This window comes from Daldinia childiae (genome assembly GCF_008694065.1).
Source record: "Daldinia childiae strain JS-1345 chromosome Unknown Scaffold10, whole genome shotgun sequence".
Taxonomy (NCBI): Eukaryota; Fungi; Ascomycota; class Sordariomycetes; order Xylariales; family Hypoxylaceae; genus Daldinia; species Daldinia childiae.
The window spans coordinates 509,934-528,351 of NW_022984651.1; the positions used below are offsets into that span (position 1 = coordinate 509,934).

The 18,418-nt window shown below is 43.5% G+C and overlaps 6 protein-coding genes across 7 annotated transcripts; 4 read left to right on the forward strand and 2 right to left on the reverse strand.

Annotated features, from left to right (window-relative positions):
• Window positions 1-836: 836 nt before the first annotated feature.
• GL218_07885 (putative glutamate carboxypeptidase 2 protein) lies at window positions 837-1,316 on the reverse strand (the record flags this gene model as incomplete). The annotated part of the gene is made up of 1 exon (XM_033584662.1): window positions 837-1,316. The coding sequence occupies one exon, from the start codon at window positions 1,314-1,316 to the stop codon at window positions 837-839; it is 480 nt and encodes a 159-aa protein (XP_033441314.1).
• Window positions 1,317-3,618: 2,302 nt separating this feature from the next.
• GL218_07886 (uncharacterized protein) lies at window positions 3,619-4,404 on the forward strand (the record flags this gene model as incomplete). Its single annotated transcript, XM_033584663.1, has 2 exons — window positions 3,619-3,832; window positions 3,902-4,404. The coding sequence occupies 2 exons, from the start codon at window positions 3,619-3,621 to the stop codon at window positions 4,402-4,404; spliced, it is 717 nt and encodes a 238-aa protein (XP_033441192.1).
• Window positions 4,405-6,487: 2,083 nt separating this feature from the next.
• On the forward strand, window positions 6,488-8,105 carry GL218_07887 (uncharacterized protein; the record flags this gene model as incomplete). Of its 2 annotated transcripts, none has more annotated exons than XM_033584664.1 (2): window positions 6,488-7,961; window positions 8,023-8,105. In XM_033584664.1, the coding sequence occupies 2 exons, from the start codon at window positions 6,488-6,490 to the stop codon at window positions 8,103-8,105; spliced, it is 1,557 nt and encodes a 518-aa protein (XP_033441316.1). The 2 variants fall into 2 exon arrangements, with proteins under 2 accessions (XP_033441316.1, XP_033441315.1); XM_033584665.1 differs by having other exon boundaries at window positions 7,388-7,961.
• Window positions 8,106-9,202: 1,097 nt separating this feature from the next.
• On the reverse strand, window positions 9,203-9,545 carry GL218_07888 (40S ribosomal protein S21; the record flags this gene model as incomplete). The annotated part of the gene is made up of 2 exons (XM_033584666.1): window positions 9,203-9,434; window positions 9,514-9,545. 2 exons carry the CDS (start codon window positions 9,543-9,545, stop codon window positions 9,203-9,205), a joined length of 264 nt encoding a protein of 87 aa, XP_033441189.1.
• A 504-nt stretch (window positions 9,546-10,049) lies between these two features.
• Window positions 10,050-12,434, forward strand: GL218_07889 (Structure-specific endonuclease subunit SLX4; the record flags this gene model as incomplete). Its single annotated transcript, XM_033584667.1, has 1 exon — window positions 10,050-12,434. One exon carries the CDS (start codon window positions 10,050-10,052, stop codon window positions 12,432-12,434), a length of 2,385 nt encoding a protein of 794 aa, XP_033441310.1.
• A 4,772-nt stretch (window positions 12,435-17,206) lies between these two features.
• Window positions 17,207-18,061, forward strand: GL218_07890 (uncharacterized protein; the record flags this gene model as incomplete). Its single annotated transcript, XM_033584668.1, has 4 exons — window positions 17,207-17,230; window positions 17,296-17,367; window positions 17,474-17,929; window positions 17,981-18,061. 4 exons carry the CDS (start codon window positions 17,207-17,209, stop codon window positions 18,059-18,061), a joined length of 633 nt encoding a protein of 210 aa, XP_033441166.1.
• Between the last annotated feature and the right edge of the window lie 357 nt (window positions 18,062-18,418).

An 18,418-nucleotide genomic window follows, 5' to 3' on the forward strand; every position in this document is an offset into this window, starting at 1 on the left:
ATATTTATTTTATGACGTAATGATAAGACGATCGGGAGCGAGTGTAATAGAAGGACAGACGCGATTGGTTTTCGACGTGCTACACAAGAAAATACGAGGAAAGACATGAAATTAAAATGAAGAGATTTTGAGTAGAGATACTACAAATACAGTTTAGAGAGAAAATTAAGTACAATTCTCGCTTGATTCATAGTCCCCGATACGATCATGCATCATCGAAACCCCAGATCGATCTAATGGGGTTAATCGATCTTATTACCGGGATGATGGGCTTGGCCAGTGGAGATCTTCAGCCCTATGAGCCGCAAATGTAACCTCATTATCTTAAATTAACGACACGTCCTTGTACTTTGAATAACTTGACACTTGGTTAAATTACGCGTATTATGATGACTTGTTCTACAATGGCCACGCAATTCGACACGAATTTATGCGTTGGAAGATGTGTCATTTATACATCGCTATTGTTTACATATCGCCATCATTTGAATATGATGCAACTCCCAGGATTCAATTATATAATGAACTAAATCGAATAGTACCTAGATTAAATTTAGCAATATCGGATTGGAAGTAGGCTTTTGAAACTTGGAGTACAGATCCATGTCAGCGTCAAAGCACGCCTCCTAGCGAGCCAGATAGATGGAATTTAAAAAATTAATACGAGAAGAAAATAAAGAAACCCTCTCCCCCCTCCCGGAAGGCCATGATTAAGATCAACGAACGAGACCGTTATTATATAAAGGCTACGTATAGCCTCCACTAACATCCATGCTATTTTTTACATCCCCATACCCGATTCTCACGTTCTTGCTTCGGTACTATTAATCGTCCATTTACATCTCATCATTAATATCCATTCGCCTGACCCCTTCTCTAATATTATCTTCCTCAATGTCATCCTCCAGCGCGGTAGTTAGATCACCCATATTGATATCCACGCCGCTTGTTAGACCGTTGTTGGAGGTAGAAGGTCCAGAATCATTCTCATTATTCTCGTCATCTTCTTCCCATCCTCCCACCAGCTCGTAAATCTCAAACTCCACATCATTCCACCGGTCACCGATCTCTCTGAGAAAGTTGTCGATGCTGCGTGCGGTTTGGCTGTGTTGGCTGGGATCGAATGGAAGGCGTGGATTCCCTTGCCATTCTTTTCGTGCCTTAACTAGGCACTCACAGAACTGGAAGAATACCGACTCTCCGAGGCTTCTTGCCCAAGGAGTGGCCTCTTTGAGCGCACTTAGGAGGTCCAGTAAGCCTCCGTCCTCGGCAGTTAGGTGATTGATGATTTCAGGTTCTACGGCAATGGCAAACATTTCTGCCACTGCGACGGAAAGAGTTAGTAACTATTCTATAAGTATTAAAGGTAAGGGATATGGAAATTCATCTATATTTGCTTACATGCTTGATCAACGGCCCTCATTGCCTCCCTCGTCGGTCCTTTGGTTGGCTTGGCGAATCCTGCTCTTTCAAATGCTATCATAACTCTGATATCTCTGATATTTTTCTTGAGAATGTAGTGTGTAGTCGGATATATCATTCCTGCCCGAGGGAGAAATGACGTGAGTCGATTGTTGCGTGGCATGATGCAGAGGGTGATCTTAGCTACAAGTTTTCTGAGTCTGGGGGTGAAAATGTATGTAGAAGAACTTTTAGTAACGTAGTTAATTATAGTAGGAACGTAAGCCTACTAGGAAATCAATCAAAATAATTGGAATAGATTTTAGGTATGTACCTGGTAAATATTTCAAGTTAGTACCTACCTATTATGTAGGTTTAAGACTTTGGTAGTAGCATTCTGTTGTTAAGTATTTAGATGTATTTGCTATTGAAATCTAAATGTAGGGTACTTGTTCAATAGGTAATCTACATAGACACTGAAGGGTTGGCTGTAGCGATCCTCAATAATAAAAAATGGAAGGTTATACCTTAGGTATGTACATAGGTATATTCGAAAGGGGAAGGTACCACGGTAGAAGCATAATTAGCTCATGGAGTTCCAGTGCATCGCATTGATCTAACAGGTGTATAATGTAACACCTGTAGATAGGGAAGGGTAAAATGCGGAAGAATTAAAGCATATAATATGTTTTAACACACACACCGGTAACAGCTCCTCTGGGGCATTTGGCCAAGTGGTAGGCACACAACTTCAGGGGCCCAGTTCGAACCCCACTCGCTGCGTTACTATCATCATTTGATAGCTGTTAGTCATCATTGAGTACCTGTTGCTGTTAGTTAGCATTTATACGTAGATGCAATATTGGGACCGCCTTGTTCATTGATCTGACTGTGGGATTCGGGGGATTGTGGGTTCTGGGGGACTGTGGGATTCGGACTGTGGGATTCTGGGGTATTTTTTTTTTCCTTTTTCTCCCTCTTCCACAAGAACCTGCAATCTAATTGAAGGATTGATTCTAATCATATCGCTTTAAAGATCGATGCTACTTCCACATTGCCGTGCTAGTCCTTGCAGACAGATTACCTCATTGAATACGTTCATGCTATTTTATTATTAATTTTGGTTACTAGCTACTTCCACTTACTCTGTGAGGTGATCTGTCTGGAAGGCCTGTAATTGTAACCTGTACATAAGTAGCATCGCTCTTATATTTTCCTGCACCTAAAACGCAAAAAGAGGACATCGTCTCAAAGACGCAATTTTGTCACCTTATTTCTGGTACATTGATAAGAGCGCTTAGCATTATTATAGAATAAATTCATGTTGAGCCTCCAACCTTTTATAACACTGGACAAGGCCAGGTAAACTCAGTATGGTCTAGTGCTAGTGATCCCACTACACACGGTCGAATTCCCTCGTTGGAGATAGCTACCTGGTAGCTATCTAGAATTGAGAAAACTAGACTGAATGAAGCTATATAGCACGTTCGTACGATTGATCGTATCCCACGCTAAGGTAAACCCTTAGGATATTTTGTCAAATATAAGTAAAGATTTGTCTATTTAGTACATATTTCTTATAGCTTTATGTAACATTTTCTGCCTTGGAAGCAAGAGCAAAATATAAAAAACTCAATAATTAGAAAGTTAGAATTTATACTAGTTAGAAAAGGTTAATAAGTCTATATTTCACGGTGTGGTAAGTCTTTAAAAGGTAACATAGTATGTTCAATATCTTAAGTTAATAATAATATACACTTGGTGGTGTAGCATCGTAATAGCTACCTAAGGTAAATAATATTTAGTACTCTTACACTTGTAGAATAATGAAACTGTTTACAACCTTCTTAGCCTCACCTTGTGACAATGATATCATTAGCTCCACCCACATATGAATCAAACTTTGGTTGCTACAGTGAAACCTTTAGTACCTTAGTTGAGTACCTGCACTCTGCACCTACCTTCAAATAGCGAAAATGTCATCATATGGCAACAGGCAGTTGGCGGCCGGATACTGTTGCCAACTTTTTCAAGTCATTGACCCCACGTACCTACGTACCTAATAATTTATGACCATAAATACAACCCCTCCAACTTCAATTTTACCAAGTTTAAAGTCTTACCCATAACATTCAATCATAACACTATCACTATTAAAACTTCTTACTCTTCTCCATAGGTATATCAAACCTTAGGCATCGCTCTATCACGACCACCATGCCTCGGCGACGCAGACAGCCCAAGAAAAAGCCATTCAAATCTTTATTACGGGTGCTTCCTGCGCTAGGGATGAATTATCCGTGTACAGGATATCTTCTCCATCGGCCTCGTAGAGACGAGAGTGTTGTGATGGTACTCGAGAAAACAGGACTTATCCCGACTGGCAAAGGCAAAGCGGCAACATGTTCAGCCGAGCTTGTTGATCAAGCATGTTAGTAAATAGAGATATTCCTCGCCCTTAGCACTTAGGTATTGAATTAGTTACTGACTTTTGCTGCAGTGGCAGAAATGTTTGCGCTGGGGTTACATCCTGATATCAAGATCCATCTAACCGCTCAAAACGGCGGCCTTCTGGAATTTCTCAGCGCACTCAAGAAAGCCGTGCCCTGGGCCCAGAATCTCGGAGAGTCTGTTTTCATTGAGCTGTGCGAACGCCTAGTAGCAGCGCGAATGGTGTACCGCGAGACATCAGACAAGTCTTGGGAACTTAATCGCTGCAGCACGGCGATGAGCATCGACCAGATGTACAAAGACATCAGAGGCCTTTGGAACATAGCGGAGTTCGAGCTTTACGAAATTATGGGAGGCTATGAAGAAGAGGACGATGCGAAGGGCCCTTCCAACACGATGGATGACACAATGGATGTCGAGATGACTGATGCGCCGCCCATCGCGTTGGAAGGCGACGTTGAGGAAGAGAATATTAGAGAAGGGGTCAGGCAAATGAATATTATGAACCGAGCGAACCCACGAAGCTACTGGTACCGAAGTGAGGACGCGTGAGCATTGGATCGGGTACAGAATGTAACAGGTAGCATGGATTAGTTTTGGTCCTGACATGATTCCCAACTAGTATCTATTTCCATGATGCCGCAATACCACTGAAACCCAAATTCTCGAGTGTATTCCCATAAAGTGGAAGGTGGTGGAGATTATATGTCAGGGTATAAATAGAACCAGTCAAGAATAGGCATGGATCTATATAGTAAAGACTCACGAAGAAATACGATCAGTCATTTTAAGGTGCACAAGATCTAAGCGTATAGAGTGTTGATTAGAGAACTAGAAGTGATATTCGCTACCTACCTATAGTTTAGAGATCCCTTAATATAGTAGCTTAGCTGACTACCTATGTAACCCAATGATCTAAGTTACTAAAGTTAGCTCCGTAACATAAAGGTATATAAGGGGTGCGTAGAGTCCTCGAAAGAGGTTGGAAGGTTAGGCGCTAATAGATTTATACTTCTATATAGTTACTATACAACAGGAAAGCTACTGTTTCTAAACATTCAGTCTATATATAACAGATATCAAGGAGTCTTTGATAATAGTCTATGTAGATGGAAGGAAAGAATAATTAAACGACCGGGACGAATATGACGTGTAGTATTTAGGCCTACTAGAAAACCGGGACTTTCTCATAACTAGCCCTTTTCTTAATAGTCTCGGAGAATCATAGAATCTAAAGGCCTATCGTTTAATTACTGACTACCTAAACTGTAGACCTGGACTGAAATAATGAGTAAGAAAGGTTTTGAGCAAATATAAACAAATATAATGTTTATACTCGCTGGGCTATCTAGACACGCCAGCCCTGACATGTCTTCCTTCTAAATTTTGGGTCTGTTCTAGCTCAACCAATCATGACTTCAGATATAGAATGTATCAACCGATAGATCAAGCTTCTCCTTGTAATTGCTTCCGATGTCATGCAACTGCCCGCCCGGACTTGTGGCACAATCGGAGAGCCTATAACCGGCGGCGATCTAATGACAGCGTTCACGTCTGTACCAAGGCAAGGAACCGTTTTTCGGATCGGAGTTATTCAGTATGCGACGCCTCTGAAGCAGTTTCCCTTAGGTAAACGTTGACAAAAAAGTTGATTCTAGAAAGGGGATAATTCACGGCGAGGTTACACCACAGATGGCTGAAGGCATGTAGCCTCTTAATGGTAAGCTACCCCATGGGGAGTCGGGATAACAGGCGTCGCAAGCATAATACTTCCGGGTGGAAAGCTCGTCGGGAAGGTTTTCGTTAGGATGACATGTCCTCATAGGGGCCGCAGTTTGGGTCTTTCCAAGGGTGGATTAGTCCTAAAAGGAACTGGAGGCTATATACCTCAGTAGCAGCATAATAGCCTGTGTTAAACTTAATAGATGCCTAGTTAGTAATGGTAATAATATCAATTAACAACTTTTCTTTAGCATTATCTTAGTAAATCTATACAGGTAGCTCATTGAACGGCGCAGGCTGCGCCCACCCGCGTCATTCCAGTGTTTTATCGTCAAGTTTCATTAAAAGAGCGGGGTTTAATATAGGTAGGTATGGAGCCGGTGTGTATCGGAGGAATAGGAGTATTATAAACTTGTAACTACAACATATATACAGTGAATATAACGAGTTTTACGAGTATATCTTCCCATGCGGTGATTCAAGTTAACCCATTATCTCACTGATATGTCATTGGGTCCAATATTAAATGCTGCGAGACTTCGTAAAATATAAAATAGATTACTCGGGAAAGTATCGAATTTTGTTAGGCTCCATCATACCCGAATAGCACCCCTTTCGGGGGAGCCAGCAGTCTGACAACAGGTGAATAGCCTTCGATTATGCACTTGAACCCGGTCAAAGAGTATTATATCGCTACCTTGAGGGATTAGGTAACTATAAATTTGTATTTATATGCCCCTTCTCCGCCATGTAAAATATTTAACCTTCGACCACTACCTCTACTTTGATAACAACCATCGAAATAGTACTCTTTTATCCTCACGAAGACGCTGCTAAAATTCTTAGAGCTACAACAGCTACATAACTCTTACCATAACTTCAAACTTCGGGACATAAAGCTGCCTTAAAAAATATGTCCGACGCATCTTTATTTATCGGAGCAGCTCTCCCTTGGCTTGTGAACGCCACCGAAGATGTAGCTCAAGTAGTTTTTGACAGGCTGAATCACTTGCTCGCCTCCCCTGATGGGCCGAGAGAACTAATAATGCGCTCATTAACGGTCAAAGACGCCAACGGACACCAAATCTCGGTAGCCGCTGAGCCCCTTTCTCGCTGGGACCACCGTTCACCGGAGGTTATATTCCGCGAAGGGTTTCTACCCCGTATCGCGCCGGTGGACATAAACGACTTTCATGACACGGACGATACCAACCTCAACCTGCGAGTATTCATCGATAATCACGTTCGGTCCATTTTCGTTTCGACTACCAGGCCGGTCCTCCCAGACAACGGAAGCGAAGTCGCAGAAATCTGGCGTCCACCTGTTATCAGTGGCCGGTACCGCTATGAGATATTCGCCTACGGGGGCGTCGATATCCTTGCTACCTTCAAAGGCCAGCGGGAGGTCCGCTCCGCTGAACAGCAGGAGATCATATTTATCGGAGGAATCAGGCCCCAGCTGATCCGTTCTGCGACTGAATATGACGAAAATGGTAACCTGAAATGTATTTGGTATAATGTCCAATTCAACCCGCTCCTAAACGGTGATCACGCCCCACGAGCCTATGAGCTGCCAGAGCTTCCCGAAAATATTAATAATATCCGCTTCTTTGACCCTGATGCCGATAATAAACAGGTTCCAGGACCTATTCGCGATGAACTTCGCCGACGTCGTGAAGCGGAACAAGAAAGTAACGCAGACAACAATCGGGACGACGTGGACGAAAACAACGGCAATCTGAGTCGATATACTCTAGTACAAGACCCTGATGCATCGCTAACCTTGCCTTCTTCGCACATCCGGCGCGCATGCATGTTTATTCCAAGCAAGAATGAAGCTATCTTCTTTGCTGATACCCGCTTCGTCACCTTGAAACTCGATGATGCCCATAACCCAGAGGACACCATAGCACCCGAAGGGGTACGGAGCATTATCGACGCATGGCCAGCTCTATACGAGGCAAATTTCCCAGCTATCGACGCCATCCTTCCCCACCCGAAGAACAGCGATCAAGCGTACTTCTTTTTCCGCGATAGGTACACACTGGTCAACATCACCACCAGGCAGAAAGTGTTCGACGCGAAGAAAATCATCGACTTCTGGCCCTCGCTAAAGCAAGTCGGCTTCAACACAGTGGATACTGCTGTGCTTCTAAGTGACGAGACGGCATACTTCTTCCGCGGCAGTCAATATGTGCACGTCACTGTAAAACCCGGAACCAATGATGACAAGGTAATTGGTAACGGTCCGAAGCCTATCAAAAGCAATTGGCCAGTTTTAGATAAAGCATCGTTTGAGACCGTCGATGCAATACTGCCTAGTCCGCATGGTCGCGATACTAATTTCTTCAGCGGTAGCAATTACGTAAAGATGATAATTCATGAAGGTATGTTGGGTTTTAGGTGTAGTAGAAAATTGGACATATACTAATTGTTCAATGAATATAGGAAGCGCAAATGATGAGTTGACAGGTCCAGTAAAACCTGTCAGGGAAGGGTGGTCATCTCTTGTAAACGCCAACTTTTATTAAGGTAGCGGACAGGAGCCGTGACATGATTCTGATCAGAGAGAACTTGTGTATTCAGAATATCCGGCACCGGCACGGACCTAGAGGAGCTATGATTTGAGGGTTGCGAAGAAAAAAATTTAAAAGCCATTCCGATTGTTAGAATAAAATATTTACATTATCTAGCTAAAATAATAAGATGGCGCGTAGATCCGCTGCTGAACGGATGTGGTTCCCCGTGTAATCGGCTATTTGCGGTTACAAATGATTATATTTCCGTAAGTCGACAAGGGGGTAGAGACGTAAATAATATCAAAGAAATAATATATGACTAATATGATAAATGACAATACAGCCCATATATTGCGAAAGACATTGGATTGGTGTTGCGGAGACTTAGATACGTTGACGATACTTGACTGCATCTATTGGAGTGGCATATCATAACACTCCAACGGAGTTGGCATGAAAAATGTTCAAAGCTGGTGTTCGTGGACCAAATAGAATTTATTTTAGATAGAACACGATCTACATTTGAAGTAATAGCAACTAAAGAAACCCGGAGGTCATCTATCGTTACTCTACATCAGAGGGGAACTCTTCAAATATATTGGGTGGAAGGTAATCTATGCGCCATCTAAAATATGTCCAGGGACATCATGGGAAACGGATGAAGGCCGGATACACGACGGATTTAAGTTACGAGGAAGGAAATATGTTTGACCCGTATCTGTGCTGTAATGGACGTCTCGAGCATTACGGCTTTTTCAAGGCCATTGTTAATCTTCGGCACGGAGGCTATCGAGGTAGCCCCAGAATCCTCGCCCATGGGATCACTCGGAGGTGGACGCGAGAAGACTTCGCCAGCCGTATGGAATTTAGCAGCGTATTACTGGGATCAAGAGAATTTAAGGCGCGAAAGGGAATCGTTTGTATTCGTTCCGAAACGTGGATATGGCGGTTTATCTAACCGGCTAGATGCAGCATCAAAAACAATCCCATGCCGACCATACAGTCATGAATTCCCCGTGAACACCAATGCCTATCTATAGATTCGTTAGGGGACAAGGTAGAGATGATAGCAGACAGCTGAAAACTAACCACCCAGATGATAAAGGAATTTATCGCACTGCGCTCCAGACGTTCTTCACGAGACCATCCCGTTGAGCGAGTCTGTTAAGAGCATCGTCGCTCTCACCCATGGCGCGAACGAATCCGCAAAGAGCGTAGACGTGGTTCTCGCCCTGGATCTGTCGGCCGTTCTCATCGACCTTGGCAATGGAGATCTGAACGGAAGCGTGGTCCTTGGCCTTGATGATGCGGTTGGTGGCGCTGCACTTTCGGGGGACGTACCTAAGCACAAAACAATCGGTGTTAGTAAGACCTTCAAAGATAACAAAACAAATTACATGTAGCAATTGGGTATTCTCACAGGTCCACGATCTCTCCCTTGTCGTTTTCCATTTTTGCGGCTTGTCGACTGTAGTAATCAGAATTTGCTTTGTGGTTGGTGCGGTCGTGGAATATCGCAAGGGGGGTGGATGTGTCGTGGGTGAAGCAAATAAATCGACTTGGAAATTTTGACCCCTCGAAAATACGAAATTCTTGTTTGGTGGGCGGTGGGGCTCAAAGCTCGGGTATTGATCACGTGAATTAAAGTCAGGTGGTTTCGAGACTATTTCGTGGCAATTAAACAGTAGTTAGTCTTGGCGTTTTACTGTTTATGGGTTCTGTTAGTGTTGCCGTAACTAACGCGTAACGGCGAATTACCAAACTCACCTAACCTACAACAGATAAACATTATTATCGGGTTTCACTTAATTCAAACCTCTTCGATTGTTGTATAAACGTGACATGTTTCTTTTATGACAGATACGATATTCTACGAAATTTCCTATCATCCTGTCTATCAATTCACTCATTGGTTGCGCTTGGCGCATACCGATATCCCTGCGACTCCAATTCGTCATGTCAACAGCCGACGTCTTTCTGTCGTCTCCCGCACCCCCTACAAGGGTCAACCCCTATGATTTGTCCTCCTCTCCGGATTTGCCTCCAATAAACGAGATATTCTCTAATAATCCTAAAAAGCCTTCGCTGCGGAGTGCAAGCCACACACCGCCAATACCCGATGATGCGCGTACTACATTTACTAGTGCTGCGGATTTATTGCGAGAAGCGCCTGAGATTGATATAGAGACCGAACAGATCACCAATTCGCCACCACAAAAATCACGTGCTAACAAGGCCAACAAGAAGAGAACACCAACACCGGAATCCGTCAATGCACTTGTAGAGACGCCTATTTTAATTCAGTCGTCACAAGAAAAACCATGGCAGAAGTTCAAGAGCAAGAAGTCGACTTCACAGAGCGAACAGCCGCCTATTACGAAGGCTCGTGTCACCAAGCAAACGACTAAAGGTAAACAAAAGGGGAAGACGGATACAGTTTCTAAGCACTTTCCCGCTAAGGAAGGTGTCGGGAAACGGGCAGATGAGAAATCGGATAATGGCATAGTAGCACAGAAGTTGGATGACCAAATCACAAACGATCTTCACTGCTCGGAACCTGCTTTAAGACGGCGAAGAGATTGGACCCCTCCGCCCCCGAATGACCCCATTCTACTTGAGTCCGAGTCGGATAGCCGGGAATTGCACTCGTCAGTTGACCGAGGATCACGGTCAAAGGACGTATTCGATACACTCTTAGACCGATATGGATGCAAGGATACTACGTCATCTGCCACATTGGAGCGATTACAGCAATCAGGTACCCTAGTGAAGCGGATGTCGATCGAACCCGTTTCAACTGGTGTTGATATCGGGCAGCGTCCGAGAGAGACATCCCCCGCTAAGGTGGTTAACACGAAGAAGAAGAAGACTAGAACGATCACGGAACTAGCGACTGCGCCTTATATGCCACTAATGAATCCTGAACTCGACCTTACAGGCCTGGCTACAAAGGAATCTTTACTGAACTATTTCGATGAGGATGGTGTTGTCAAGGCGCTTGTTGATCAACAGACGATTGTTATGACACAAAAGAAAGGCAAAGCCAAAGAAACCAAGGCGCCAGCAAAGCCTAAGCGCAAGAAGAAATCTGGTACAATGGATAATCCAATTCTATTGTCTCCGAACTCCGCATTGAAGCAATCCTCCAACCAAGACTTTGTTTTTGGAACTTCGAGCCAATTGGCTAGAGAAGAATCTCCTACGACTCTTCGAGATCTGCAATTGGCAATACGAGCCTCGAACCAAGTCGATTCTGATCCTTTCGCCGATTCTGATAGTCAAGGACTCTGGCATGCAAGCTCAAGAGATACGGATGGTGAATTGATGAAGATTGATGATGTTGAATTAGTTAGAACATTACCTTCGTTATCTCGGATTCAAGAACGACAGCAGTATTCGGACGAGGGATTTGTTGATATCAATGATATCCTAAAGTCCTCAGATATAGAGGAATCAATAATTACCCCACCACAAAATTCCGATCTTGCTGTTTCTAGCGCGCAGCCGCCCCAGACTGATAGTGAAGAGCCTATAGAGCTTACAGCCGAAACCAGCAACCCACGTCCGGATTTTGAGCTTCTCAACGACTCACAGCTTGCCAAGCAGATCGCATCTTACGGTTTTAAACCGGTGAAGAAACGCCAAGCCATGATAGCTCTTCTAGACCAATGTTGGGTTAGCAAGAATCCTGGAGTTTCTATCGTCCACACCAATTCTATATCTACTTCGTCCAGCTCATCTGCCCCCAAGAGGAAGCAGGCAACTACTGCTCCACAACCGGAAAATCCTCCGAAAAGACGAGGCCGTCCAAGAAAGAATTCAGTAGCTGAAGCTTCAACATCAAAAGCTGCGGCACCAAAAGCAACTACCACAAAGAAGCCTCGCGGGCGCTCAAACAAGGATACTCTAAAATCTGTCGAGATCGCAGATTCCGACTTGGACGAATTCATCTCATCGTCTTCGAGGGAATCATCTCCAGAACGAGACCGGATATTCTCCTCTCCACCGGCAGTGGACCTCTCCCTCTCAGACGAGACTGATCTCTCCTTAACAATGTCACCAACAGACCAACAAGCCGGCCTATTCAGGCATATAACCAAAGCGGTGACATCAGCACCGCGCTCGCAGGATCCGTCACAACCGTCCTGGTACGAGAAGATGCTGCTCTACGACCCTATCATCTTAGAGGATCTCGCCGCTTGGCTAAACGCTGGGGCGTTAAACGGAGCAGGGTACGACGGTGAGGTTTCGCCTGTTGATGTGAAGAAGTGGTGCGAGTCGAAGAGCGTTATATGTCTTTGGAGGCAGAATATGCGCGGCAAAGAGAGGAAGCGGTATTAAATTAGGTGGGGGCGAGGTTTGGTGATTAGAAGCACTTGTACCTAGCTGCTTTTGGCGCCTATTTTATTTGAATGAATACAGAAGATTACGATTTACTTCCTCTCCTTTCGACTGGCAGTTTTAACAAGAGCCGCGCTTACTAGACATGTTGTATGTAGATACAGTTAACCTTTTGATAGGACATCCAGGAAAAGAGGGTGTTGTCATAATGTACAGTCGTTAGTCTTCATAGCCCACCTAGATACTTAAGTCTAAAGTCTAGTAAGAAATACAGAAACTACTCTGATATCTACAAGGTCTACCTCGTATTAGTTAGCAATAGCAACTCTCGAGATACCCAACGTTCTTATCACTCTATATTTACGATGTTTACAAAGTATACGCAGTCATATTCCTCCCCGTTTAGCGGTGTATTTTGGAGCCAGTCCTATTGTTTTTTTACCTACCTGAGGTACTTATCACTACACATAACTACATGGAATGCGATCTAGTTGCAAATAAATAACAACGACATCCTCGCGCGGGTGGCGGTATTGTCGTATTGTTGGTGTTGAGGTACACCAGGTACAGGCCCTGCAACCGTACCCTGATTCCTGCTGTGTCCAGATACGGGGAACGTGTACCGACGAGGGTTACGGGGGTCGTAGGCAAGAGGAGGGTTGGCGACCATTCTTTGGCTCTGCTGAGGTGGAGGCACGGGGCTGGCCCACATGTTGAGTCTGCTGAATCCAAATGAAGGCGTATCGGTGCTTTGGTAGACGTATATGGGGCCGGACATAGTGTTCGCGGTGGGGTGTTCTACCATGGGGATGACGCCATTGCTGCTGTTCAGGTTGTGGGTTGGTGCGGGACTGTTGCTTCTGGGTCCGGGATATATGTATCCGGGGCTGGGCGCAGGACTATACATAGGGCTGTGGGGAGTGCTGTATACGGGGCCATAGGCAGGACTATACGCAGGGCTGTACATAGGGCTATATACAGGAACTTGCGCAGGGCTATATGTAGGGTTATACACAGGTCTATACGCAGGTCTATTGGCAGAGACCATTGGCTGGTCTCTGCAGTTACTTGTAGGAAATTGAAATATAGAGGGGAGGGGAATATTCTCGTGCTCTTGGTGTCTGAAACCGGGGCTGGGGTTGCTGTAAGTGTTGTTGTTGTTATTATTACGATGCTGAGGTACCGGGCTCTGGGTACGGACAGCCATCTCCCTCGTAACTGCCCGAGTATCACCAGTGGTGTTCTGTTGGTTAGCTTGCCTTCTGGCATCTTGTTCCAGCGTGTTGACCTCTCTTTTTACGGCATCAGCTCTTGCTTGTCTCCGAGCCATTGCTTTATTGTGTTTCAGGACCCCCCGAGTCGCCCGGTCCTGCCTTAATCGCTCTTTTTCTGTACACTCCTCGCAATCTTTGGGCTCATAGTTAGGCGGCAGTCTGTCTCCACAAGTTGTACACTGATGAAAGTTAGCGAATATTCCTTTTCTATCTGCGGAAGGGAGGGTCTAGGCTTGTTGGAGGAAATGTCTTTTCAACCGTTTCATAATAATACGAACTAGGGATTAAGGTATAGGAATGTGAGATACATACACTTTTTCTCTTGAGCTCTTCTTCTCTTTCGAGCTCTTCTTCTCTCTTAAGCTCTTCTTCTCTCTTGAGCTCTTCTAATCTTTCTCGCCGCTGCTGTACGGCAGCTCGTGTGTGTGGACCACAGTGCATACCACCCCGAATTGCCTCGCGTCTACAACCCTTAGTACCGCACGGCCAAATAAGACAACTACTGCGAAGTCTTCCGGTCCTGCCCATTGGGCTTTCAGGTTTTTTAACGCCGTTATTCGGACTCATAGCGGGCTTCTGTTGATGTGGAGTCTTGTCTATTTCCTTCATTGTTATTAGTAAATAAAGCTTGGTATATCTTTGTGTATATATACCAATAATAGCTTATTATCTTCTAAGATTGTTACTATTTAGTTAGTTTTTATTTCAAAGCACTAGAAAATATCATTAATCTATACCTAGATCTGGTGCGTAAATATTAGGTAGTTCTAAAGGAGATGCCCCCAAAATATAGTTCTATCACTTAGACATTAATTCTCTCCGGATAAAACGGTCGTTGAAGGGATACACAGTTGAGACAAAGCTTCCGTTTAAATACGAAGAGTATGTTTTGTAGCTATTTCATTTAGTGTAACCGGCAACGAAAAATAATAACAATGCATTGTCTAATTGTTCCAGAATGGATGAAGTTCGCTATGTCATTTTCACTGTCCTAATTCGAATTGAGGTACCTTGCTAAGTTTTATACACCGGAGAGTAAAATGCGGTAGATGAATATAGACACATTAACCTTTGTAGTATATGTTGTTTCAATTATGGCCTACAATTATATTCTGTATTATGTTAGAACAGTAGGATTCAAGAGATTTACGCATACTATAAAACAATCAAATAAGTTCAACCCCATGACTAACTTAGATATCAAAGTCGGGCTCTGGCGTGATTTTTATTCTTATCGGTTATCGCATGTTCATACTCAATATACTTAAGTAGAGAATATATGTACTGACTTTAAAATGATAATTCGACAGCGGTTGCTAGGTGAGAATGTTCTTAGAGGCATAAAAGTCATTGTCCAACTGGCCGGGCCAGCTGCCAGAGGTATGGTGTAAGAAATAAAGGGGGTGCAAGGTTACCTACTGCACACCTTTTGTTCCGGCCCACATAGTCACGGACCTCGCTAGATCAATCTTACCTACGGTGACAGTGTCAGTGACTCAGGTATTTTGTACCTCGGTCCGTAACCTAATTCATGATTTAATTATAAAATCATGGTCCAATCTGAAGTTGAATCAGTTTCTCCCTCTTTCAGATTCATGTATCTCCATGAGACCAAATAAAGATTTGCCTCCAAGAATCTTTGAGTTTTTCTACATATCTAAAATATCAGAAAACCCTTCCACATCCATATCTGCATTGCGATTCGTAAGTATTGTCATTTCTTTCTTAACAAACCCCATTTTGATATTAAGTCTCAACATCCACATTACTCTATCTATCTAACACCTACCAATTTTAGCTTTCTTCAGTCGGTATCTTCCTATAAAGGGTTACTCTTCTGAGTAGACTGACTCAAGGTAAGCAATACCTACCTCTTTTAATTTACCCTTTATAGTTTATTGACTAGATCGTATAATCAGATGTCTGGCTTGAAGCCTCGTCCTATTTACCGCCTTGGTGATAGGCACTACCACCAGGTTTCTGGCCCTCCTCTCCTTACCGTAAGTCCGCATTTCATTTATTCCCACTATATCTTTTAGTATTTACAAATTTCCCCAAAATATAACATCCCGCCCTTATCAACTTCAAGCACACCGTGGTCTTTCAGGTTGGACTTACTCAGCGGAGTTGTTGCTGATGGATATTTCAACCTATAGGAAGAAGAGTACGCTTCGCACCAGTATGCAAATCGCCGTGCCATTAAGCGTCTTGACCAAAGCCTCCAGGAAGTTACAAACCACCTAAATCAGCAACTGAAGGAAGGCTCTTTCACTGCAATTGTGGAAATTGGTATGAAGCTGAAGGAGATTACTGATGAATGCCAAGTGGTCCGTCGGATTGTGGAGGACGACTCCACCTGCTTCAATCTTTATCCAGGAAAGGGTTACGAGAGACCCGAGATCATCCTACGCCCTGCTAGAGACGTGAGTAACGATGCCGATTATTTGAAAATATGTAAACTAATTAATCTTAGGAACAATTTGTGACAGCCATGGTCGTTATGGTTCCTGTCATTCTTCTGTTCTTCCTCTTTACTTCTCCTTATGCTCTGCTATGGAGAATCTTTTAATTTCTACGACCAGGGATCTGCTACTGGGTGTATATCCCGGGGATGAGGCGGAGAAGAATAAGATAGAGCTTTTCAAGAATTGAGGCCTTTCACTAATAACATGCTTTCAAATAATTACTCCCATGTTGTCTTGGTTCTGCAATGTATCCTAGCCTTACATGCTGATAGTGGTCTGGCAACAGATATAGTGATTTGTTTTAGTAATTTGCGAATTATGTCAACATTCAATACATCATGATCTAGTAACTTTATTACTTATATAATTTTAAATAATGTCTTCTGTTTACTTAATACGATCTTGTAGCTATTGGTGTATTAGTCTACAAGTTGAGTATGGGCATGAACTTAGGGTTCTAGAGCATCTAAGAAATCCTTGGTATAACCTACAAAGATTAGGTACCTAATACAAAGAAGGGGGAATTCGAATTGGGGGGGTGGATATGGTAAGCATCCCCACGGAAACCATGTTACTGAATCATAGAGAACTGTCCTGGCAATGATGTATAATTTCAAGAAGGTTACCATTGTCACGGCTCCGTGACTGTGGAATTATTTAGCGGATAAAACGTCAACAATGGCAAGTGAAAGTACGACCGTCAGGTACGTATCCACCTGTCAACTTACCTGAGGTACCTTCGCAGAAACTCACAGGTTTACAACTCACGAACTTAAGAAGCACGGGCCTCAAAACAACACACCATCTTGCAAGTGCCACTACGAAAATATTCCTTTCGATACCTGAGGTATTACAAGAAGACCTCTATATATATCTAACTATGTCCTTCTACTTTTATTTTTTCTTTCTAAACGTCGACATCTCAAATCTACTAAAAACAACAAACCGGAAAAGAGGCCTCTAAAGTTGGTCAATAAGGACTTCCTAACTGTTGCAAGCTTAGGTACAACCTACTGGCCGTATCTAAGATAACATGTCTTCCAAAACAAGGCAAATTGTAAGTTGGCTTGTAATATACACTTGTTTCTAAAGGACGTCTAATTTAACTGATCTCGTTGCTAGGGAATATCAGGGCATTCCTCTACCTCGTCTAATGACAGCGATGTAGAACCCGACAGCATCGCTTCAATTAGTGTAAGTATATATATCCACATCTTACAGGGGCCAGCTCGAGATTTTATTTTCTGGCAACTTTTCATATCTGTATTGCCACTTGCTAATAAGAGTTCGCGATGTTTAGGCGACGCTAGCGGATATCCAAGATCGGATGCACCGTTACCATCGCAGGAGCCGTCGTGTCCGGTTTTCCGATGGCGATGGGATAGAAACCATCGAGGTCCTCGTAAAGTTTATCATCGCCACTCAGAAGTGTACAGAGGCCCACTGCGAACAGCTGGAGAACATTCGCTCCTATATCCAGGACAAGAATCTCGATATCGTCAGTGATCATATGGGGGCTATAAATAAGCACATTGCCGCTATGAAAGTGCAGATGGAAGAGTCGGTGCGAGTTGCGTCACTGTTTCAAGTGAGCCTTGAACTCCTACAGAATGACCACGTCCAACGTGTACAGGCCAACCAGAGGAATGCCAACAACGCCTTGCCAAGAACGCAGAGCGAAGAGGAGCCCCGCGAAGAGCCTCGGGAAGAGCCTCGAGGTGGACCAACAAAAACGGTGGAATATAAGGAATATTTCGTGAGACTCAAAAGGTTCCCCCTATTACGTTACTATACTGATAAAATACAGATGAGATTTCTTCGCATTGTTGCGCTCATATTTCTGGCTTACCTAGGCTACCGCGACGTAATATTTTATGAGGAGGAATAAGAAAAAGATGTCATTTTGATATCGTATTAGTGTAAGAGGGCTTAAAGGGAAATCCAAGTGATACGACGATACGAATAGGTACCTACCTACGTAACGTAATCATTAGGGTAGGAAAAGCCGAACTCAAAAAGCAAGCATAACTATAGATTAATTGTCAGATTTTTCCATCTGTCCTATCAAGTGACTTTAAAACTGTAAGATAGGTACCTGTCTATCCCTGTCAAGTGACCTAAAATCTCTTTTTTTCATATAATCACTCATTACTAATGCAAGCCTCCTTCTCACCATCTCAGTACAACCAATCGGATCATCAGTAATTTTATCAATACTACCTTCTTTAACATCTTCATCAGTATA